Source organism: Leptodactylus fuscus, chromosome 5, assembly GCF_031893055.1.
Source record: "Leptodactylus fuscus isolate aLepFus1 chromosome 5, aLepFus1.hap2, whole genome shotgun sequence".
NCBI lineage: Eukaryota > Metazoa > Chordata > Amphibia > Anura > Leptodactylidae > Leptodactylus > Leptodactylus fuscus.
The window spans coordinates 58,896,680-58,921,612 of record NC_134269.1 but is presented as its reverse complement, the minus strand read 5'-3'; the positions used below and the strand labels follow the sequence as shown (position 1 = coordinate 58,921,612).

The following is a 24,933-nucleotide window of genomic DNA, read 5'->3' as shown; positions in this document are numbered from 1 at the left end:
GTTTGCGCCACTGCTATGCTGAATCATCATTCAGGAGAGTAGTGCCATCCAGCACCAGCCAGGAGGAAGTTTAACCAAACTACCCCACTTGTATATGACCCCTGATGGTTTAAACCTAACTCAATGGTGTTGAAGAAACATTATGAACCACCTTGGAATCTACATATAAATATACCTTTTGTGCACTAACCAGCGTAGGGACCATTTTCTGGTGAATCATCTTGAGAGTAATGGCCAGGGACAGGCTTCAGCGAAAGTCAAGAAAAAAAGAACAGGTAATGCCCAGCAAATGATAGCAGAGTTATCTACAGTGGTGGATTTTAAGCAAATTAAACTTTTCAGGGATTAGACCATAAGACTAGAACAGGATTATGTTGGGTTCACACTAGTGTTTGGGCGAATCCGCCCGAGCTTCTGCTTAAATAGACAAAGAAAGCAGGAAAGAAACATGGCGGATCCCATTATAGTCTATGGGGTCAATGGTTTTCAGCAGGTAACTGTTTTAAGACGACAAAGTTTCTGTCCTACGAACCCGCAAGTGGACCCAAAGGGTGGAAACCAAGCACAAGTGTGAACCGAGTCTTAAGGTAAAAATCTGATAACGTATGGAAGCTACGTGTATTGTACATCTCCTTCAGCTCTGTAACGTTAGTAGATTTTGCCCCCTCTTACATGAGAATTCTTGTACTCTATTGTATTTCATGACAGCCTTGATATAATTTGACCATGTATTTTAGACAGCGAAACTGTCATGTTCAGTAAGTGTTAGTTTCTTCATAAGCGGCGATGCCCTACTTGTTATGAACCGATTCCGACAGTGCCCTCATCTTGTTATCTGTAATTGTGTTATCTGTAATTCCCTGCAAAACATAAATAGGTCTTGTCTAATTCCCTGTGTGGTGTACACCACGAGCATGACACATTTGATCTCTGAATGATTGCTTATTAAATATTTATTTTAATAGGTCAGCGCTCTGGCATTGTCTCTTGTCACCAGGGTAACCGCTGCATCTTGTGCGTGCGTGTCAGCTTAGGACGCTAACTCAAGAAATCGTGCACAGTTCTTTGCCAGGCTGTAAAGTATAGCAGTGCCCTTCTTAGAAATGGGAATCCTCAGTGGCCCAGGAGGTGGCAGGTGACAATAATTTGATATAATCAATGTCGCTCTGAGCCTTGGGCATGTATAATATAAATTTGCTGCCAATAGAGAAATGTCATCGTACACAAACTCCTTGGCAGGTTTTTAACAACGGATCATTTAGAGAAGATAACAAAGAAGATAACAAAGAAGTATCTGCAAGAGGCCAACATAACAATTGCAAAAGTATGACATTGAGTATGTCCAATCTCTTCACTTTCAGAAGTGTCCTTATAGTCAGATTGTCACACACCAGTTTCACGCCACTTCATCTTTACATCAAGTCAGTTAAACCATATTAATTTTGGCTATTAAATGGTCACCAACTGTACATAAGTCAATAGTACAAACAAATATAAGAAACTTTGTAATACAGGTTATGATGGAAAAATAATTTCATCGGGCTCTTCTCCTCACTTCAGCATACTAAACGTTTTGATAAATTATCTGCTAAATCCATCTCAGTCTCTCAAGATGGACTGTTTGTGTTGAAGAGGTATCAAATTACATAGTAAGAAAAAGCAGAAACACAGACATTTTACTTCTAAAAATAATAAATTTTCTATCCCATCAGAAGTGCTTTATTCACATCGGTACTCTTCAGTACTTCTTTATCTAAGTCCTCCATGATCCTGCTTCTGAGAGAGTTATGCAGCAGAATCCCCTGCTTTCTTTGTGTCTTGTCTAGGATAAACATCATAGCTGCTTGTTTTCATTATGAATTAAGCAAAAATTTCAGGTTATACAGAATCCAAAATTTTGAGGGTTTGTCTTGTACAAATTCAGCAAAGTTGGCTTATACTCAAGGTTCTCATTAGGCCCCAGAGTATAATAATTGAAGACCAGGGAATGTGTGTAAGTACTTGTCTTTTCTGGTCTCCACAGCAGCATCCTCAGGCAATCTGGAATTCTTCTTCTTGGACCAGCTGACGTCTCCTTTGGCCAGGGCTCTGTTTATATCTGTTGCTGGGTCTCGGTGGTCATGATAATCGGTGTTGATGTCGTCAGGATTTGGCACTAGAGCACCAAAATAGTCGCTGTTACCCCAGCAGACTTAGCCTGTCAATGTGTTACTTATTTTCCTATTCATTTAAATGTCCACTGCCAAGGACTGTGTGGTCAAACATGACTCCTAGCAAGCCTCATGGGAAACAGTTGTTTACTCAGCAATTTAACCATCCCCAATTCTGTTTAAATGGGGATTGGTTTTATGAAAGAAATGCTATACAGTAGTTTTGAGATACAGTACAGTAAACTTAAGTTCCTTTATGAAACATATAAGCTGCAAAAGATATATAGACCCAGAGTGGGTACAGTGGGGATTAGAGCACCAAACAAACACAGCGCCACGACAAACAAGTGCTCGGGATGGAATGGGTCATATTTGTTATTCTATGCAAGTTTTCATGAGTAAAATGTTCCAAACTTTTGCAAGGGTGTGCTGAGGTTGGGGCCATTGGTTGCCACTAGATCTCTCATCATTTATGGTAGAAAACTGACTCAATTGAGATATGACTATAAGTTGGCATATATTTCATGGCAGGCACATAGCCTAACAGTGGTTCTGTCTGCTTTATGAGTATTTATGTGTGCCTATTCATAAATCAGGCACGTCTCCCGGAGCGCAAGAGATATAAAGACCAATGTTGAACCTGCCGGACTTCATAAATATCCCCAAGTGACTCTGATATCTGACTCTGTCCGTAACAGCCAACCAACATCCTCATGAAAAGCTTAACATGGTTACAGGTTGGTTAGCTCTCTATTACAGTTGTCTTTTTATGGGGTTGTATAATGTGATACAACAAGATCATAAAATACAAATACAATTAATCTCACAACTACCATATGGAGAAGGCAAGACAACTGTGAAATGTACTACATAGCAAAATCCAGGGGAAGGGAGAACATGAAGAAGGTTACTTTACAAATTAAAAATTAGGTTACACAAAACTGTATTATTTCTCATTCATTTGAAACCACACTTGGTTTTTGCTTTAAAAAAATGCAGCAAAATTTGCAACAAAAAAACTCAGCTTTTCCACAATGTTTTTTTTTTTTCTAGTAATAACAGTTATCCCTTTCGCACTGAATACAGCATTAGTGTCTGATCAATGAGGGACAAGTACTGATACCCCCAGAAGTCACAAGAATCAGGATCACCAAAACCGAGTTCCCTGTGTAAATGGAACAATAGTTTGCATGTGTGAATACCCCTCTATCCATTTTAAGGTATTAATGACCTTCTGTATTTGGTTGTTGTATTAATGTGAATGGTGCAGTGGTCATGCATGCAGTCTTCCACCCTATACACAAAATGGACTAAGGTACCCTTTTCATGGATCCCTGGTGGTCCAAGTAGTTGAAAAAGATAATCAGATATTTGGCCCTATTTTGTGAGTAGGAAATGAGTGTTACTGGGAAAACTCCTGCAACATGAACACTACAAAATGGAGTGATGGGGGCATTGTACAGCTTATAATAGGTTGTTAAGGTGTCGTTCACACTAACACTGCTGTCCACCCAGGGGTTTCCGCCCTAAACCCTGGAGAAACCGGACAGGGGACAACTTGTTGGCAGTCATCTTTAAAACCCATTCATTTGAATGATTCCTTTTAAAGGTGACCGCCTGTGTCCATATGGAGCCTTTCCGCCTGGAAACAGTTTTTTATACATGGACACAAAGTCGTACATGCAGGACTTTTTGCCTGTGCAAAAAAAACGGCGGAAACCCTGCATACAGACACCAGTGGTTTGCTTTAAAAACCTATTCAAATGAATGTATTTTAAAGCTGACCGCCATAAGCCGTCCCCTGTCCGGTTTCTGTGGGGTTTAGGATGGAAACCCATGGGCAGACAGCGGCAGTATTGTGAACGCCCCCTAATTTGTTGCAATTATTCAAGAAGAAAAAATTCTATTTCCTGATGTTGCAATATTCTCCAAAGGCCTTCCACCTGAAATAAAGCATGTAATAATATTACGGTGCAGATTCCCATTTTGTTAGTAAGTAATCCCCATTGTCTTGGTTGTTTGTAATTCCTTACACAAATAGAGATCTAGGAATTAGTCCATCTACTGGGAAATACATTACGATAAGTGAACGACACCTTGTTCCTAATCTTATCCTCTAACCAGACATTACACTATGTCCTAATGCAGCTGCATTTCTGTATGATCCTTTAAGCCTATTGCATTGAAAAGAAATTTACAGTCACTTTGTGTCCTAATAAAGGAAGCAGAAGGTTTGTGTGTATAGATTTTAACACCCTCATTTGAATATGCAAAATTAATTAATTGTTCTAGTCTGCGACTGGTCTTTGGCAGATGAAAGCCTCACTTTGTGTCTCTATGGTGACCAGGAGAGGGAATCAGAGAAAAGGAGAAGGATGAAAAGGTTTTATTAAACATTTGTGAGGTTCGGCACTATGACCTTAACCATTTGGAGGCTGCGGGCACCTGCAGCGATCTGTACGTCTTATGAGATAGTTCAAATTAATAATTCTGATGATATAATCTGTCTATAAACTGAACATTTTGATGGGTTTTCCTGTTTAATTGCTTCTTCTCCATATATTACCTGATCTGCTGGCTCCATTGATTTTTTTTTCTTTTTTATGTAGATTGTGAGCCCCATATAGAGATCCCAATGTACATTTTTTTTTTTTTTATCAGTATGTCTTTGTAGAATGGGAGGGAATCCACACAAACACGGGGAGAACATACAAAACTCCTTGCAGATGTTGTTCCTTGTGGGATTCTAACCCAGGACTCCAGTGCTGCAAGGCTGCAGTGCTAACCACTGAGCCACCGTGTTGTCCCTCCTTTGAAGTTATTACCCAGTAATCACCTAATATTTAACCATATTTAGTTTTTAAGTAAAACAGATTAAATTAACCCTTTAAATGGGATAATACCTCTGAGAAAGTAAATATCAACTGTGCAATAGAGTCAAACATATCTAATTCTACTGTACTATTTAAATGAAAAGAGATCTAAGATAGCCAAAAGGACATTCTTCTGGCATACGTTGCGTCTCTAGAGCCAGATGACTCCATTCAGCCTAGGTGTCAGGAGCTTTTTTGGCAGATATACGAAACATGGGCAGGGGGGATTTATTAAGACTGACATTTTAGAACTGCGCTGGAATAAAATGTGCCAAATTTATTAAGAAGCACCCGCCTGTAAATAAATTTGGCATATTTTACGGAAGTCTGTATGCCAGAAAAGGAAATCTACGCCAGCTATGAGCTTGTGCAGGTTTGTGCTATTATTTACATCAGTTTAAAAATTAAAATATATGTGTGAATGGGGCCTAAGCGGGAACGGAATTGGTGAAAGTGGTTTAAGGCGGGGTATTTTGGTCAGGATTTTGAGGCCATATGCGCCTCAAAATCCTGACCAGAAAGGCGGTTCTCATTGAAATCAATGGGAGCTGGTCAGTTCTTTTTTCTGGGAGCCATTTGTTCTGGCTCCCGGAAAAAAGAACGATCATGCTCATTCTTCAAAAGAAAAAATATCCTTGTACCGTGTTAACCAGTGGATGAGACCTCTATAGTCTCGAAAGCTCTATATGTCATCAAAAAACTTTTTAAGTTAGCCATTAAAAAAGGTATCAACTACTGAGGGCTCATTCTTCAGGCAGAGTTGTCTCGTGAATCTGCCTGAAGACACTCCTTCCTCCTGACAAGGCCCATTCATTTGGGCCTAATCTGGAGCGGAGTGCACGACTGGATGCCAGTGCACTGCACCAGCAGCCAGTTGCAACTGCCCGTGTTGTGGCCCAGGTTCCGGACCAAAAAACCCTGTGTGAACCTGGCCCTAGTGAGAAAAGTTAAAACCAGGAAGCAAATTAAATACATCACAAAACAATTTTTTTATGTAGATTGTGAGTCCCATATAGGGATCACAATGTACTTTTTTTTTCCTTCCTATCAGTATGTCTTTGTAGAAAGGGAGGAAATCCACGTAAACACAGGGAGAACATACAAACTCCTTGCAGATGTTGTTCCTGGCAGATTCAAACCCACAGGACCTCAGTGCTGCAGTGCTAACCACTGAGCCACCGTGTTGCCCCTCATCACAAAACAATTTGCACATTCTAGTAACTTATTATTTAGAGTACAAATAAATAAATGAACACATAGCATCTTAAATAGTACTATACACTGTTTTTGTCAAAATATAATATCAGATTTAGGCTAAGGCTCCACATAGCGAAAACACAACTTTCTGTTCCACGGCATTTATGCAAGCAAGGTATGTTCGCTATGCAACTCACAGGCCTACAAAGACATATCATTGGTGCAGAAGAAATTTTGGAGGTGTCTCCCCTTTAATAACCACAACTAGAAAATTGTATTTAGCACAAAAACATGCAGCTCAATAGAAAAATGTGTCAATAGCCTTCAGCACAAAATCCATTGCTATAGTCAGAGGAATGTATCTCAACTCAGTCTTCTGCTTCTAGTCTTGTGAAATAATATGTTATATTGCAATTACATGACAGAAAGAAGTACCACATACCAGACCTTATGGATTGCTATATTAAATCCCCTGATATCCATTTGCCGTTATTGAATGCATATATACAGTATTTTGATAAAGTGGTGGCCATCCATGCATATGATCCTTCGTACTGAAAGGAGTTATTGAAAGACTTGACCTAGCAGTGCAGAGACTGTGGCCGATGTGAATCAGTAAGGTGAGAGATTCCTGCACATAACTTAAATGCAGAAATTATAAGTATCCTTTCAAGGGAATTTTATTACATTTCTTAAATTTGGGTCAAATCTCTGTTTTACATATTCCTTTTAGCTAGATACATTTGCAGACTACTTACTCTGCTATACACTATGTCATTAGCTCAATGTTAGTAATAAAATAAGTCACATCAACCTATATCAAAGATTAGTAGCTGTTTAAATGTCATACCAAATGATGTTTTAAGAAGGAATCTGTGCACCAGAGGAGCTTATATGGATTAATATGGTCAATATCTAGGGGCAAATGCTGAAATCCTGTCATAAATGGGAAAATGTTCTAATAATATACATTCAGCTGTAAATGATACGGCGCCATGGAGTTCGGGTGACAGATAATCCTTAGTTTTATTATTTTGTACTTAAAATTCACAAGAGCTTGTCTCTGAGGTTCTTTGCTAAATTTTCTAACTACTTTAGACTCATTTCCATGATTTTACATTATGATTTTATTTTACATTTTTATGACTTGACACAATCTCCTCTCCTACACACCCATATGGCCATATATGATCTACTTTGCTACAAATATGACTGCAGGAAATATTAGTCTGTTCTTTTGCTACCTGGTCATACAGACCATGGCGACTGTATATTTGTGTCTATAGATGGTTTTTCCCACAGAGGCGTAACTAGGAATGGTGGGGCCCAAAAGTGAACACATTTGACATGTCCCCCTTCTCGACCGACCATCTGAAAAGACCTCTGAGTATAATGATAGCAGTGTTTGTGCGGTTCGCGGCCCGTGGCCTTACTTACCGATCCTGCTGCTCACAGTCACCTCTGCAGAAGGGGAAGCACCAGCGGCCATGAGCAGGAGCGAGTATCTGTAACTAAATAGGGCCCATTAGGGTAGTTATGCCCCTGTTTTCCCACCTGATTGCTGCCATTAGGTGTCTCTCTTCTAGCTACGATGCCATTCACTCCCTGTTACTAGGGAAGCTCCATCCATATATACCATTAAAAAAGCAAGACAGCTTCATAGTGAGTGGAGGAGAAGGGGCTGTTCTGTCTTCACCCAGTGAATGGATAGGGTAGGGGTGGTTTATCCTAACAGCATGTGTTCAAACTGCTTTCTCTGTGCATTGGACTCAACATCTCACAGCTTCCAATGTAAGAAATGTCTTATATGTACTTGTAGCTAACTATGGCTGCATGTGTGATTACAGATGGGATATTTTTCATAGACAGCAAGCAACTTTCCTGACTGTGCTCATAGATTAGTATTTTCCTGTGTCAGGGATACTTGTAGTTGCATCATGCCTGCATGTATTTCCCCTGTATTTGCAATATAGGAGATCAATTTTCCTTGATCTCCTATATTATGGTCATTTGTGTTTTTTCTCTGCTATTTGTTTGCTATTGTATAGTCACTCCTGGCAGAATTAAATGTTCACAAACTAGTAGTAGCAGTACAAAATAAGGGAGAGGAGCAGGCTGCTCCTTATTATACACACTCCCAGCCCCAGAGACAAATGTGAAATGTGCTGCAGCTATAATGGGGAAATTAGCAGCAGAAAAACTGATAGAACACCATGTATAAAGGCCTATACAGTCATAAAACATACTGTACAGCAAGACTGTGCAGATTTCAACTTTCCATGAAATCTCAGGTACCATTTAAAAGCTTCTGGAAAGGTTTAGTTTACAAATTGAAACAAATCTAAGAAATATATATATATATATATATATATATATATATATATATATATATATATATATAATGTTTTTAAGCACTCACTGCACTAGAAAGATGAGAGGAGGACACCAAAGGAGTGATAAGGATAAGTGCTCTCTTTGAGAACTCACAATTATACTGTATGTATTACAACAATTGTGAGCGGACCACTTTGGCCCTACTAAGTTAGATCCCATTCTTCTTGCAGTTTGGACTGGATCAGCATTGTGTCTACAGCTAGTTTGATGTTTCCTCGGAAACAGGATTCTGCAGTAAAACAATTGCATGCCCACCATGGAGGATTATTCAATGGCAATGTACTAGGAGCATAAAGCTCTTATTCCAGCCACTCCATCCAGTAATATTGGTCTTTGAGCTTAAATACAGCTGGATAGGTGAGGGATTCATGGTTTCCTTGTCACCACACCATCACATTACTAACAAAGCCTTTGGCTGGGTAAACTAAACCTGATAATGTACATGTATAACTTCATAGTACAAGTGTGTGGGGTCTAAAATGCTAAGTTTATATGCATAAAAATAAGGAATTGAATCGATGGTCAAAGCAGGTTCCACATATCCGTCGTTTCATTCTGTTTATGATGGATACCCGTCTGTCATTAGCTTGATAGCTATGGATATTTTTTCATGGTACAACATTTGAGACCTTCCTCTACTTTTGTAGCCTATAAAGATCTTTAGATGTACGTACATACTGTGCACTGCAGATTATTTTAATCATCTGGATTTTATGTCAGAAGAATCAGAAATAATTATGAAGCAAATTCACAATACACAGAATATTAATGTTATAAATACTATTTGATGTGTTTAACCTTTGTATTCAGCTGTATATAAATTTTCAAAGGCACTTCGAAAGTGGTTTCATTGTCATTCATCACCACTCAACCACTTTTACTGTGAAGAACCCCTCACTGTGAAGAACTTTCAGAACCACCTTTCATCTATACATAACTGATGATCATTTATACACTTCTTGGAATAAAAAGTTGATATTGTCTCTAGATATCGTTATATAATAGTGGTGAATATCAACTATAATAGCATGCTCATACAGCATTAGCATAATGTGGATTTTGGTGCATATTCCATGCAAGAATCGGCTTTAATAAACACTTGAAGTAAATGTCCCACTGACTTCAGTGGAATTTCATGCTGTTAGACCATATGGCGTGTACTTTTCCGCATTCGGGATTACATTCTGCAGATTTTTGCAATGAAGAGTGTGGAAGCCAGAATGAGTAGCCACAAACTGATATGCGTTAGGCTATATTCACATGGTGGTGTTACAGAAATGGCTGTAAATAGTGGACAGTATGGTCCATTTTCCATTCCCATTTTTCATCCATGGGGCACTGTGGATTTTCCCACATGCAATTCTATATAAAAAAAAATTTGCAGTGTTTATGCAAAGTGTGAACATATTCAAAATTTACCTTATGGGTTGAGATTAGACACTTGCAGGGCTCGTTGTACTCGCTGTACTCTGCAGTCAAGGGTGAAGCTATAGGAGATGTAACGGTAATAATTGGTAACGGGCCCTGGAGCGCCCAAAAACCTCTATACAAAATAAGATGACACCAGTGTTATCGGTAGCACATAATAAGTAGGGACTCCATTACAGATTTTGCATTAGGCCCCAGGAGCTTCAAGTTACAACTATGCCTGACAACAAGTTTGTAGCGGGTAACCTACTGTGAGGCTGTCCTGTGTGTTCAATGAAAGAGGAGGAGTAGAGAAGTGACCCTCACCAATGACTTAAAATTTTCCTTATTCTTCAACAGTCTTAAACAGCATTGTAGGGTTGTGATGCCAGCATAAACTGGAAATGACCGTTTTGCATGTAACCTCTTTTCCTCAAGCTGGAGTAAGCATGGTTATACAGTATGTAAAATAGCCTTCACCTGTTCGTGCCGGCATCCCGATCCTCCTATGCTGTTTTAGTATAGGATAATTCACGTCATAGGTGTGTGTCACCCCTCTACTTCTCTTTTATAGCATATGCTTGCTTTTTAAAGGAGCGCCACTGATTTATCCTCAGATACTAGTCCAGTGGTCTGTGGCCTCCATATATGTTAGTCCTTAATGGCAAGTGGTGGATAGGAGTGGTGGGATAGTCCTGCATTACATCTTCTTAATATGTGAGTCCATAATGTTCTTCTATAATTTTAGAACTGTTACAAAATGTTGTCTTTTTTTTTTCTGTTCCAGGTACTGGTTAACCAACAAGGTGCACATAAAAAGACCTACAACGGGAATCCTAATGTACACATTGGCTACGCGGTTCTGCAACAGAATTGACTTATACGGCTTCTGGCCATTCTCCCGAGATCTTCACCAGAACCCTGTGAAATATCACTACTATGACAGCCTTAAGTATGGATACACATCACAAGCAGGTCCACATGCAATGCCACTGGAATTTAAGGCCTTAAAAAATCTGCATCTACAAGGGGCTTTGAAACTTACAGTCGGTAAATGTGAATCCGCAACATAGCATCTTATTCAGCAGTTTCCTTCACAAAATACAAATCAGTTGGACAATGATAGGAGGACGTCAGTGACAATTATCAAGATTTTATTGAGTTGTAAAAGTGTTGTTGGCTTTAAGTATCAGAATCGGAAAGCAATGATCCTTCACAGAGCTCAAGTGCAGGACAACTAGACGCTTCTAGCTCAGACATTGTGTGTCACAGAATGGTGGAGCGCACAATTTGTGCTGAAATTTGCCTTCTTACAGTAAAAGAGTAGTACTAGTAACACAACACAAACCCCGTCTTATAGGAGGATGACTATGGTGCTATCACTATAAATGAAGATTGTCTGTAATTATGATTTACTTCTTCCTCCTACGATTTTTGGAAACACCATTGTGAATACGATGGTCTTTTACCTGACTTATTCCTTACAGTCTCAAACCAAGTTGCAACAACAATATTTTGTTTATTAGGTACAGAGTTCTAAAAATGCTCGAAGATAATCGTTCAAGTTTGTTGCAATGAAATATGAGCCTCAGATGTTTCTAGTACTGCGTTCGTGCCTATACCTACAATGCAGTTGTTTGTATCAAAGACGACGATCAGATGTACAATGACATGAGAATATTTGCATTTGAAGTAGATACTATACAAGCTTTATATAATGCGTGTGTGTGACTGTATTTTGATGTGTACAAAAAAGGATAATGTTCACCAGTCAGGAAATAGTGAATTCTACGATGTTATAATTGTCACATTGTTCATGAAATGATAGGTGACAGCCGATTGTCCTGTGAGGTATGAGTATTAGAATACATTATTCTGGTAGCAAAACTTTGGGGTGAAATATGAAAATCTGATTATAATAACACCAGTCCAAGTGTTCCGTGTTTGGGGTCCAGTGTAGCCAAATAAAGTATAAATTCTCGGTAATGTCTTAAACAATATTGACTTTTGTAAAGATTTGTAATACGTTCTGCTTTTTTGTCTTCAAATGGTCATTGATCATGGCTAGTTACGTCAACGATCCGGTTCAATCTGTTACTTTATTGTGGAGATGGGTAGCAAGAGGTGTTTTGTAATATGTGTGAGTCAAGGTTTTTTGTGGTCAATACTGTCAATGTTTCGAGGAAAGAAAAGCGGACTAAGGCACTGACATCATCTTCTTCAGAATCTCCTGGGCTAACAGACTTTATCTGGAATGAAAAAAAACAGTTTGTGAATGTTTTGCTAATAGAGATTTCACAACTTTACTTTAAGGTGGCAACAGATCGCTCATTTACTCTCAGAATTTTTCATGGGTAATTTACACAGTGCTTATGCGATCTGAGCTCCAGGGAAATACATCTTAATTGCTGAAGAAAGAAACTGGAAGATGTCATCAGAAGAGTCTTCAGACAAATGCTACAGCCAAGTCTTCTATTCCAGTTCTTAATAATGAGCATCAGGAAAAGTTCTTTTCTGTTAAGTATTAGGTGCAAAAGTATTATAATGAACCATGACACAAGGACTATAGAGCGGACCTCATTTTGGTTTTGTAAGGTCCAGAACCATAGACACTGTTGACCATGGATGGTTTCATGAATAAATAAAATTAAAGACAGAAAAATAAGAAAAAGATATTCTTCGTAGATTATTCTTGAGTCCATATGAAGTCTAAATAATTCTGACGTGAAAACTCTAAAGTATTTACATAGCATAGCAACCTTTAAAGGGGTTGGTTAGGATATTTTATATTTATAGCCTACCCTTTCAGGAAAGGAAATAGGAAAATTTGTCTGAAACCCCCTCCACCACCAACCCACCCATTTTTGTCCTATCCTTAAAATCCTTTATCTGCTACACAAAACTGTATTTGCATTTTGTCAATTAAGTTTTAGATGATCCAGACCAGAAACCCATATCCTAAATAAGGGTTCGTTCACATCTGTGCCCGGGAGTCCGTTACGCAGGTTTCCGTTTCCTGCTCAAAACTGGGCAGGAGACGGAAACCTTCAGGCATCTTTCAAACACATTCATTTGAATGGGTTTAAAAAGTGTCCGGCCGTGAGCGGCGGTGAGCGTTTTATGCTCTCCGCGGCAAAACCGTTTTTTTTTAAACCGGACACAGAGCGGGACATGCAGTACTCTGTGTCTGGTTTTAAAAAACCGGCTTCGCCGCGGAGAGCATAAAACGCTCACCGGCATTCACGGCTGGACTTGGCATGACAGGTTTCTGTCTTCTGCATGCAGAAGCCGGAAACCTGAGAATGGAGTGTCGAACGCTGGTGTGAACCCAGCGTAAATTATACTGAGATCTGTATCCCTTTTGTGAGGCCTCCAATCTCTGAAACAAAGGCATGCTTGCCTTTGTCCCAGTAGTGCAGAAAGAGACTGCTCCCCAAGAAAAAATACTAATTTGTAACATGTCTACCACCATTTCAGATCTCTAGGCATAACAGTATATGAGATTTTTCAATGTTCTGTTTTAAAGGGGTTGTATCAAAGACATTTATGTCTTATATCACAGTTAAGAATGGTATAATTTGAAACCAGAAAAAAGGGGCATTAAATGCGTTATATGCTTCACCAACGAAATAACTCAATGGCGTATCGAGTGATTTATGAAGAGGCTCTGACATCCTTGTGCCAGAATGGAAATCTATGCCAGTTAGGAGACAGAAAACTCATGAGTTAAAATGAATATGTCAGGCTGAAAGAAAACTCCCCCAATAACTTTACTCAATTACTTCCCATGAGAAGACCTTTGTTCTGCTTTAAGTAAAATAAATAAATTTTATGTATTCCTTTAACTATGATGGATCACTAGACCTTATCTATGAGCATATAAGATAGAAAAAGTCACTGTAATGAATACATATCAAGGAGTTGAGAATGCACCTAGCACCAGAGCTTTACCATTTACTCTAGTATCATGCTCATCAAATTCTCCATTGGTTCTCATGACGTTTGATCAGTAAAGTCAAAACAAAGAAGTTAAAGGGGTTGTCCACTTTTACACCAATATTGAAAGAGATGTTATCGTTTGCATAATGAAAAGTTGTACAATTTTCCAATATACTTTGTAGGAATTCTTCATGGTTTTCTAGATCTCTGCTTACTCCCAGTGGATAAAAATCAGTCATGTGACATACAGTCCCCGGTCATGTGACATACAGTCCATGGTCATGTGACATACAGTCCATGGTCATGTGATAAACACACATGTGCACAGCAATCAGATATCTGCCTGGTAACGAGCTGTGTTCATATGTGTCCATCACATGACCATGGACCATATATATTACATGACGATGGACTAAGTAAGCAGAATGAATGGCACCAAGCAGAGATCTACAAATCTGTGAGGATGCAGAAAGTATATAAGAAAAGTGCACAACTTTTTATTATAAAACCAATAACACATGTCTTTCAGTATTCCTCTGAAAGTGGCCAACCCCTTTGATTATTAAACTTCAATGTCGATTGTGTGCCACTAACCTGAAGAAGCAATATAGAAAGGGGGTTCATTCTAGCTGGAGAAGGTACCGCCTAGTAGTCATTGAAAGGCTGATATCCCATTGCTCTTTATAATTCCTTCAGAACTCCTAGCTGATACATCCCTTATACTTCATCATTCATTTAAGTATGTTAAGGTATTCAAAGGTTACCAAAACAGTCATTACCATTCAATAGTATCATTAACACAGTGGTGCCACTCACCAGTTATTTGCAGTCAGTGACTGGGTAAGAAGCTTTGCATTCTCGCCTATTAATCAAGCCTTTGGTTCTCGTAATGTCTTTGTGCTTGAGTGAATTGCCGCCTGAATGAGAGTACTTCTAAGTTATACGTTGATTCCTCACGACAAGGCATCTTGTGAGTTGGGACAAATAAATCCGTAGGCCCTGAAGAAGTCCTCTCATGAAGAAGTGTTCTTAAAGGACTCTACATCTTTAACAGGAGCTGAGGCTCGGGGATGGAAATAAAATGAACGAAACAAAGGGCAGCCATTGGAATCTTGTATTCAGCGACTTAGTTTGGATCTGCTCAGTACCTTCATTCAGACAATATTTTTCTAAGTGTGATTGCTCTATAGCCATGGAGGTTATAGAGCCAAACTTCTGAAAATGGTTCATTTAGAGGTGAAAGGTGAATAGGTATGATTCAGTATACAAAAACGAAAACAAGACTATCCCATTTGGGACCACTCAGATTCCAAGATCTTGGTGCAACTATAGCTTCTGTAACCCTTAATATATTATCCTTTAAATACAGGGGTATAACTAAGTCACCAATTGATGGTCCATGGGGGTCTGAAACCAAGGATCACCTAGTTGAAGTGGCAATGGCACTCCATATTCATCAGTCTCAAGGCCTGATTGCAGCTCAGTCCCATTCAATTACATAGGACAGTCACTATACAAATGTACAGTGCTGTCCTTGGTAAGTACCTAGAGGTTGCATCAATTGCATGAGCACTGTAGCTTCTTTGTACATCTGATTGGCCAAGGGTCTCGGTGTCAGTTCCATGATAATATTTCATTGGGATAGATCATCAGTTAATAAGTCCTGGAAAACTCCTTTAGTCTAAGGCCCCACATAGTGGGCTACAGATAAAAAGTTCTGTGGGAAAAACTACAGTGGCAATGCATTGTGTTTTTTCCTGCAAGACTTTTCACAGAAAGTCTACAAAGGCTTCCTCTGCGGAGTTGCTGCTTCCTTTATACCTATAGGGAAATCGCAATTGCTTCCATAGGTATAATTCACATTCTGTGATTTCCAAAACCATCCATTGCGCATTTTTTTCTGCAATGGATGAATTTCACTAGAATTCCTTTCACTTTGCATTGACTGGAAAACGCTGCAGATATTGCCGCGACGCTTCCGCTATGGCCAAGCCGTAGCATTTATACTATGTGGGGCTCCGGCCTTAATGAAGCAATAACAAGCAAGCCAAACAAATTAGTCTTTACACTGCAGAAGTGGCAGATTTTGCTGTGTCTGCAGTTGGTTGCACATAAACCTATGACAGTCTGTTCCATACAGTCAACCATCAACTAACGTTGGTCAGAAAATCTGCTATTGGATATGTTGGATTTTTTTCTGCAGTCTGTCTGCTGTAATCTGATGTGTATGTGGTAGAGTGACAGACCTGTGGTCACGACATACAATGATAAGCATACAGCCCACTTACAGTGTCCAAGTGAATCCAATGTGATCCTGTGAGCTGGACTGCCGGTGCCCAGATGAATAAACCACTTCAGCTTGAGGCAAGAGAGTGCAAAAAGGAGATTAAAGATCCAACACTTGAGCGCTTCCAGCTTAAATAAAATTTAACTTTTATTCCAGATGAACAGACATAAAAATCATATACAAAAAATCATGAAGATATTGATCCATGGATTGCAGGAGGAGATCAGCAGCTGACGCGTTTTAGGGAGAAACTCCTCTTAGTCATAGCTGACAAGTGGAATTCCTAGCAAGCTATATAAAAACAAAGATCAACTGTATTTTATTAATCAGATGGTTAACCCTTACATAACCTGAATGACAATAAAACATACTCTAGGTAATGGCAGAATAAATGTGATTAAATAGTGTAATGCAGCATCGGTACATAAAAAATTAAATAGACCTAAAACAGAAAAAAGAAGAGTTAAACTCACTTGAATGAGATAACACCCAGAGGATGTGTAGGGGGCAGAGGGAAACCTCCTCCCAATCGTATATTGGCCGAAGTATATCCAACCATAAAGGAAACGGATGCACAAGTGTGCAGGAAACACAGTTAGAACAGGATACTGCCCTCAACTAAGATGTGAACCACAAACTCAGAAGGACCACCGTGCATGCGTAGTATGGGAGAATGGCAACTTGCAAGTATATATTGCAATAGTACAAACAGATCAAACGATCCATGCACAAAATTAAAGGGGCTCTATCATTGGGAAAAGTCATTTTAAACTAAGCACATACATGTATAGACTTTAGAAAGGCTATTCCACACCTACCTTTTCTATCGTCTCAGTGGTTTTTGAATGAGCCCGTTTTTATTCACATGCTAATTAGCTTCCAGCCAGCACAGGAAGTTCCCAGCAGCACTGTCTCTTTGCTATTCTCTCCTATCTGAGTGTGCAAACAGGAAGCTGAATCATCAGCAGCAGCCTGTGCTGTACACATACATCGTAAAGAATAGCAGAGGGTGCAGAATGAGACTTCTGGAGTGCACCAAGAGGCTAATTAGCATGTGAATAAAAGCGGACTCATTCAAAAACCACTGAGGTGATTTAGATACAAAAGGTACATGTGGAATAGCCTTTCTAAAGGCTATGCAAGGATGTGCTTATCTAAAAATGACTTTTCCCAATGATAGAGCCCCTTTAAGAAGAGGGCAAATCAGGGTAACTAAAATTAATAAAAAAGTGCCCAATATACAAATGAAATATAAGGAATGTCAGCACCAAATCAATAGAACAAGTTCTATAAAACGCATGAGGCACAAATATAAATGTATTAATAACAATCTGAATGAACACTTGATCAGCAGTAATTAACTGGATTATTCAGGCTGAGTACGAGGGAATATATGATAACCAAACATAGTAACAATTAATAAAAATACAACAGAGCCTTGTGCTCAACCTGAAGATCCAGTAAGCCTCTGTCCTATATAACTTATGTTGCCAATTGCCGCCCCTTGTTGGTTTTGTGTGGTCAGTTTTGACATTGTGGAAATTTTTTTTTATACTAATAACACCCCCACGACGTGTCTGGTGTTTCCTCTTTTCAGCACTTTATCAGTTTTGAACGACTTTAAACTTAATTTTCCATGTTTGGGATAGTTGAATACTTGTTGAAAGGTTTGTGGCTGTTTATGTGTTTGAAACACTTTGTTGGAACAACCACAGTTCATTTCAGACGAGCGATGACAGTCTAAAATCTAATGTGTATGCCCTGTTTGTATTTGTCTTTTCTATTACAGCTCACTCTGATCACGGCATTGCACTGCGCATTGTCCCCCAATGTGAAACCCTCCGCCCGGGGCCATTCCCCACCGACCCTGTACCTTTATTGGTGCAGAACGGCTCCCATGTGGCAATATCGTGGGAGACGTCCTAATTAGAGATGAGCGAACAGTGTTCTATCGAACACATGTTCGATCGGATATCAGGCTGTTCGATGTGTTCGATTCGAATCGAACATCACGTGGCAAACTCCAAAAAAATTCGATTCCCCTCCCACCTTCCCTGGCGCTTTTTTTGCACCAATAACAGCGCAGGGGAGGTGGGACAGGAACTACGACACCGGAGGCATCGAAAAAAATCGGAAAAAGTCATTGGCTGCCGAAATCAGGTGACCTCCATTTTAGACGAATAGTGGATTTCAAATCCGGGTCATATGAGAATGTGAACTTTGTGACTAAGAGACAGGGATAGCTGTAGAGGCAGGGATAGCTAGGGATAACCTTTATTTAGGTAGGAATGTTATTAAAAATAACATTTTGGGGCTCTATCGGGTGTGTAATTGTGATTTTTGTGACATAAACTTTTTCCAATAGGAATGCATTGGACAGCGCTGATTGGCCAGAGTACTGAACTCGACCAATCAGCGCTGGCTCTGCTGGAGGAGGCGGAGTCTAAGATCGCTCCACACCAGTCTCCATTCAGGTCCGACCTTAGACTCCGCCTCCTCCGGCAGAGCCAGCGCTGATTGGTCGAATTCCGTACTCTGGCCAATCAGCGCTGGCCAATGCATTCCTATGGATTCCTATATTCACACTCGGCTCTGCTACATCACATACTCGGCTCTGCTATATCAGATGGGCTGACCGGAACATCAGATGTAGCAGAGCCGAGTGTGCACACTCGGCTCTGCTACATCACACACTCGGCTCTGCTATATCAGATGGGCTGACCGGCCCATCAGATGTAGCAGAGCCGAGGGTGCACACTCGGCTCTGCTACATCACACACACGGCTCTGCTATATCAGATGGGCTGACCGGCCCATCAGATGTAGCAGAGCCGAGTGTGCACACTCGGCTCTGCTACATCACACACTCGGCTCTGCTATATCAGATGGGCTGACCGGCCCATCAGATGTAGCAGAGCCGAGTGTGCACACTCGGCTCTGCTACATCACACACTCGGCTCTGCTATATCAGATGGGCTGACCGGCACATCAGATGTAGCAGAGCCGAGTGTGCATACTCGGCTCTGCTACATCACATACTCGGCTCTGCTATATCAGATGGACTGATTGCATGGAAATCCCTGTCATCCCTGTCATTGCATTGGCCAGCGCTGATTGGCCAGAGTACGGAATTCGACCAATCAGCGCTGGCTCTGCTGGAGGAGGCGGAGTCTAAGATCGCTCCACACCAGTCTCCATTCAGGTCCGACCTTAGACTCCGCCTCCTCCGGCAGAGCCAGCGCTGATTGGTCGAATTCCGTACTCTGGCCAATCAGCGCTGGCCAATGCATTCCTATGGATTCCTATATTCACACTCGGCTCTGCTACATCACACACTCGGCTCTGCTATATCAGATGGGCTGACCGGCACATCAGATGTAGCAGAGCCGAGTGTGCACACTCGGCTCTGCTACATCACACACTCGGCTCTGCTATATCAGATGACCGGCACATCAGATGTAGCAGAGCCGAGTGTGCACACTCGGCTCTGCTACATCACATACTCGGCTCTGCTATATCAGATGGACTGATTGCATGGAAATCCCTGTCATCCCTGTCATTGCATTGGCCAGCGCTGATTGGCCAGAGTACGGAATTCGACCAATCAGCGCTGGCTCTGCTGGAGGAGGCGGAGTCTAAGATCGCTCCACACCAGTCTCCATTCAGGTCCGACCTTAGACTCCGCCTCCTCCGGCAGAGCCAGCGCTGATTGGTCGAATTCCGTACTCTGGCCAATCAGCGCTGGCCAATGCATTCCAATGGATTCCTATATTCACACTCGGCTCTGCTACATCACACACTCGGCTCTGCTATATCAGATGGGCTGACCAGCACATCAGATGTAGCAGAGCCGAGTGTGCACACTCGGCTCTGCTACATCTGATGTGCCGGTCAGCCCATCTGATATAGCAGAGCCGAGTGTGTGATGTAGCAGAGCCGAGTGTGCACACTCGGCTCTGCTACATCTGATGTGCCGGTCAGCCCATCTGATATAGCAGAGCCGAGTGTGTGATGTAGCAGAGCCGAGTGTGAATATAGGAATCCATAGGAATGCATTGGCCAGCGCTGATTGGCCAGAGTACGGAATTCGACCAATCAGCGCTGGCTCTGCCGGAGGAGGCGGAGTCTAAGGTCGGACCTGAATGGAGACTGGTGTGGAGCGATCTTAGACTCCGCCTCCTCCAGCAGAGCCAGCGATGATTGGTCGAATTCCGTACTCTGGCCAATCAGCGCTGGCCAATGCATTTCTATGGGGAAAAGTTAGCTTGCGAGAATCGCAAGCTGACAGGGATTTCCATGAAATAAAGTGACTTTTATGTCACCAGACATGCTTCCCCTGCTGTCCCAGTGTCATTCCAGGGTGTTGGTATCATTTCCTGGGGTGTCATAGTGGACTTGGTGACCCTCCAGACATGGATTTGGGTTTCCCCCTTAACGAGTATATGTTCCCCATAGACTATAATGGGGTTCGAAACCCACTCGAACAGTGAGCGGCTGTTCGAATCGAATTTCGAACCTCGAACATTTTAGTGTTCGCTCATCTCTAGTCCTAATACTATGACAGCTGGAAGCCTACTGAAGGCTCCCAGACCTGTCATAGTACTATAGATATTGAGGCTGTCAATCACTGTAAAGACCACCCCTTTGACTTCTCAATATAGAAAAAGCAGAGACTGCAATGAATAAATTACAAATTGTATGGACTGTACGTCAATCTTCTCATCTCCTCCTGCAATATAACATGCTGCTGGCAGATTGTAAAGTATAAGGCAGCGGTCAGCAACCTCCTGTACCTGTGCCAAAGTCAGAACTTCAGACATATTTACTGAAGCTTCCATAGCTTCTGTAGCCATCAGGCTCTTTCTAATGTGTTGGCTTGTTCACACGGGGCAAGAGGGGGCAGATTTTGAAGCTGATTTCACCTCAAAATCCGCCCCCTCACAATAGAGGTCTATGTAGACCGCTAGCGTCTTTTTCCATAAGCGGTTTGTTCCCGCTCCGCAGCTTCCCGCGTCAAATTCAGGACCAAATACGCGATCCCTGGCCCTGTGAGTAGTAAAGCATTCATACTTTTCGTCAATGTGACAGGTGCCACGCCCCCTGTTGAAACCCCACCTATTTGTGGTTAAAACACTTCTTGTCAACACGCCCCTTTCCTTTGTGTTGTGACAGGTCCCCACTAGAGATGAGCGAGTACTGTTCGGATCAGCCGATCCGAACAGCACGCTCCATAGAAATGAATGTATGCACCTGGTACTTCCGCTTTGATGTCGGCCAGCCGCTTAACCCCCCCGCGTGCCGGCTACGTCCATTCATTTCTATGCGAGCGTGCTGTTCGGATCGGCTGATCTGAACAGTACTCGCTCATCTCTAGTCCCCACCCTCCTCCAACCCTCCCAAGTCCCCCCCTCCCAGCCCACCAACCGCCCCTACCATCCAAAATCAGAAACTGCAACACTATCCTTCACCTTTTTAGCTACATCAGTCAGCGCTGACTATATTACATTGTGTATAGGTGTGTGTGGTTCTGTGTTTAGAATGAATATGTGCATGATGTGTCTCTCACATCATGTATTAGGAGCATGCGTCTTCCTAGCTATACACTCACACAGACATGTCTGGGATGTCTAAAAAAGCACTGCGCTATAGTATTATGGTAGAGCCATGCCAGGGCATGTCTTATGAGCCACCTCTGCATTATATTATTAAGGTAGGTGCTAAACCACCGACCAATTTATAAACCTAATCTCGCTGTACAAAGTGAGCACAGACAAAAACGCAAAGTTTTAAAAAGTTTATTCAGTATTACGTTATACAATAATCATATACAAATGATCGGTATTGGAATCCTGACTGTTAGGTCACTGGGACATTACCATATCACGGGCCTCAGCTGGGGCTCCCCCACTTATTCTCTGGGGTCTGAAGAGACCCTATTGTATAATTATGTCACTTTGGCTGTGTTTTCCTTAAAGAGGACCTTTCACCATATCTGGGCACATGCAGTGTTATATACTGCCGAAAAGCTGACAGTGCCCTGAATTCAGCGCACTGTCGGCTTTCCCGATCTGTGCCCGGTGTGAAGAGCTTACGGTCCGGTACCGTAGCTCTTCTATGGTCAGAAGGGCGTTTCTGACCATTAGCCAGAGACGTCCTTCTGCCTCGCGGCGCCTATCGCACTGTACTGTGGAGCGGGGAGGAACGCCCCCTCCCTCTGCTCACAGCGCTCGTCCATAGACGAGCATTATCAGGGAGGGAGGGGGCGTTCCTCCCCGCTCCACAGCACAGCGTGATAGGCGCCCCGAGGCAGAAGGACGTCTCTGGCTAATGGTCAGAAACGCCCTTCTGACCATAGAAGAGCTACGGTACCGGACCGTAAGCTCTTCACACCGGGCACAGATCAGGAAAGCCAACAGTGCGCTGAATTCAGCGCACTGTCAGCTTTCCGGCAGTATATAACACTGCATGTGGGCAGATATGGTGAAAGGTCCTCTTCTACACCACGTTTTAAGCCAGTTTATGGTGTGGTTCGTACAGAACTTGTTCAGTCTTTAGAAATTCGCCCATATCTAGTTCCATTTACATCCTGACATCCTTCAAACACATCAACTATACTAACTCTAATAAACATAACTCTGTACACGACGTATACAATTGATACAAACTAATTTCTGAACATTGATGTAATAATTTGCATTTTCATATTTTATTTAATTTCTTAAACATTGCAGAGATTCAGAAGAACACACTAATTAGATTCTTATAAATATGAAAAAAAAGAAAAAAACAACTATAATAGATTAGATAATGACTGAATTTCTGAATAGTGTTAATTTGATAAAGTTCAACAAAAAAAAAAGCCACATAACTTTTATTAGATGCTATGGCCCCTGTTGCATAGCGCAGAGCTTTATGATGTCACGTCTGGAATCTTCAGCAATTGTGACTGAATTTCTTAATAGTGTTAATTTGAGAAAGTTTTTGACAAAAAAAAAACATAACTTTTATTAGATGCTATGGCTCCTGTTGCATAGCGCAGAGCTTTATGATGTCACGTTTGGAATCTTCAGAAATTGTGATGTCACCACTACACAATATATAAGCATGACACATTACAGTCTGAACCTTGAGGGTATAGAGAGTGGAGTTTGTCTATTGTGCTTGTTCGATTGAAATTTCAGATATGGGAAGAACCCAGACTTTTTTTCTGCGCTTACTGGAGAACCTGGTCACTGAGAACCGGAGCCTCCTTATAGCGATGTTTGTGGGGGCGACACTTAGAGCTATTACAGCAGAACTTGAAAACATCTATGATGAAGAGTACGAGGAGGATTGAGCCATTGCCTATTGCTGCATAAGCGAGCTTCCCACCACCACCAACAGCCCACCAGAAGACCATCACCGGGCTGACATCCCATCATCTGAAGTGTTACACCACTCCGCGCTGAATCTGTGGATGGAATTCCCGCCATTTCCGTTATCTTACAGCTTCCAGCAGAAGACCATCACCGGGCTGACATCCCATCATCTGAAGTGTTACACCACTCCGTGCTGAATCTGTGGATGGAATTCCCGCCATTTCCATTACCTTACAGCTTCCACCAGAAGACCATCACCGGGCTGACATCCCATCATCTGAAGTGTTACACCACTCGTGCTGAATCTGTGGATGGAATTCCCGCCATTTCCATTATCTTACAGTTTCACACAGTTTTTTCTGCTTAAATAATAAATAATAATGATTTCTGATGATTTTGACTTACATTGTGTTTACTCTATCAGTATAAGATGAGAGTTTATCCCCTAGCTCAGTGGGGGAGGGGCATTATACTGTGTTGGGGCACTATGGAACATTTTACTGCATAGCTATACTGTGTGGGGACCACCAAGACCATTATACTATGTGGGAGCCAGCTTGTAACAGAGTACCCAGAGCACATAAGAACACGGCTCAGGAAGCTGTAATACATCCATGTTCTACACTCTCTACTACAGCCACAAGTCCCTGTATAATTACTTGCATGTAAGCCTGCCTACCACTGCAATAGGAGACACCTTAGCTACTCAGCTGTATAAATGGTCAAGAATTTCCAGAGTCCAAGGTTACTATAATCAGTCCAAATCTGAAGACACAGAGTTATCAGACAGAGCCCGCCTTGGCTTATACTGAAGTCAGGATCCACAGAGCACAGAAAACTGGAAGGACCTGCATAAATTAAATGAAGGGGGAGGTCCTTTAGTGCTACTGCTCTGTGATTGGCTTGTCATGTAAGGTCACGTGATGGTGATGTCATCAAAGGTCCTGTAGCCATTGGTATGTAACAACTGCAGATAAGTCAGTGGCCAGGATTCATTGTGTCTTCTAGAAGATGTCTGTCCTATGGAGGAGAGGAAGCTGCAGTACAGAGAAGGTAACACACAGGGACCTGCTGTGCCCATTACTGTGCCTAGTAATGTCAGGTATTTGGGGTTATTCATTTAGTTTCAGTAACTCCATGTGTCTACATACAAGTAATTATACAGGGACTTGTGGCTGTAGTAGAGAGTGTAGAACATGGATGTATTACAGCTTCCTAAGCCGTGTTCTTATGTGCTCTGGGTACTCTGTTACAAGCTGGCTCCCACATAGTATAATGGTCTTGGTGGTCCCCACACAGTATAGCTATGCAGTAAAATGTTCCATAGTG

The 24,933-nt window shown here is 41.5% G+C and overlaps 1 protein-coding gene across 1 annotated transcript in view; it reads left to right on the top strand.

Moving 5' to 3' along the window:
• The window catches only part of ST8SIA2 (ST8 alpha-N-acetyl-neuraminide alpha-2,8-sialyltransferase 2), a 187,899-nt gene extending 175,227 nt beyond the window's left edge, over nt 1-12,672 (top strand). Inside the window, exon 6 of the mRNA XM_075273290.1 lies at nt 10,809-12,672. Within this exon, the coding sequence (XP_075129391.1) occupies nt 10,809-11,094 (286 nt within the window). The 3' untranslated portion in view covers nt 11,095-12,672. The remainder of the gene's footprint in view (nt 1-10,808) is intronic.
• The last annotated feature ends 12,261 nt before the right edge of the window (nt 12,673-24,933 follow it).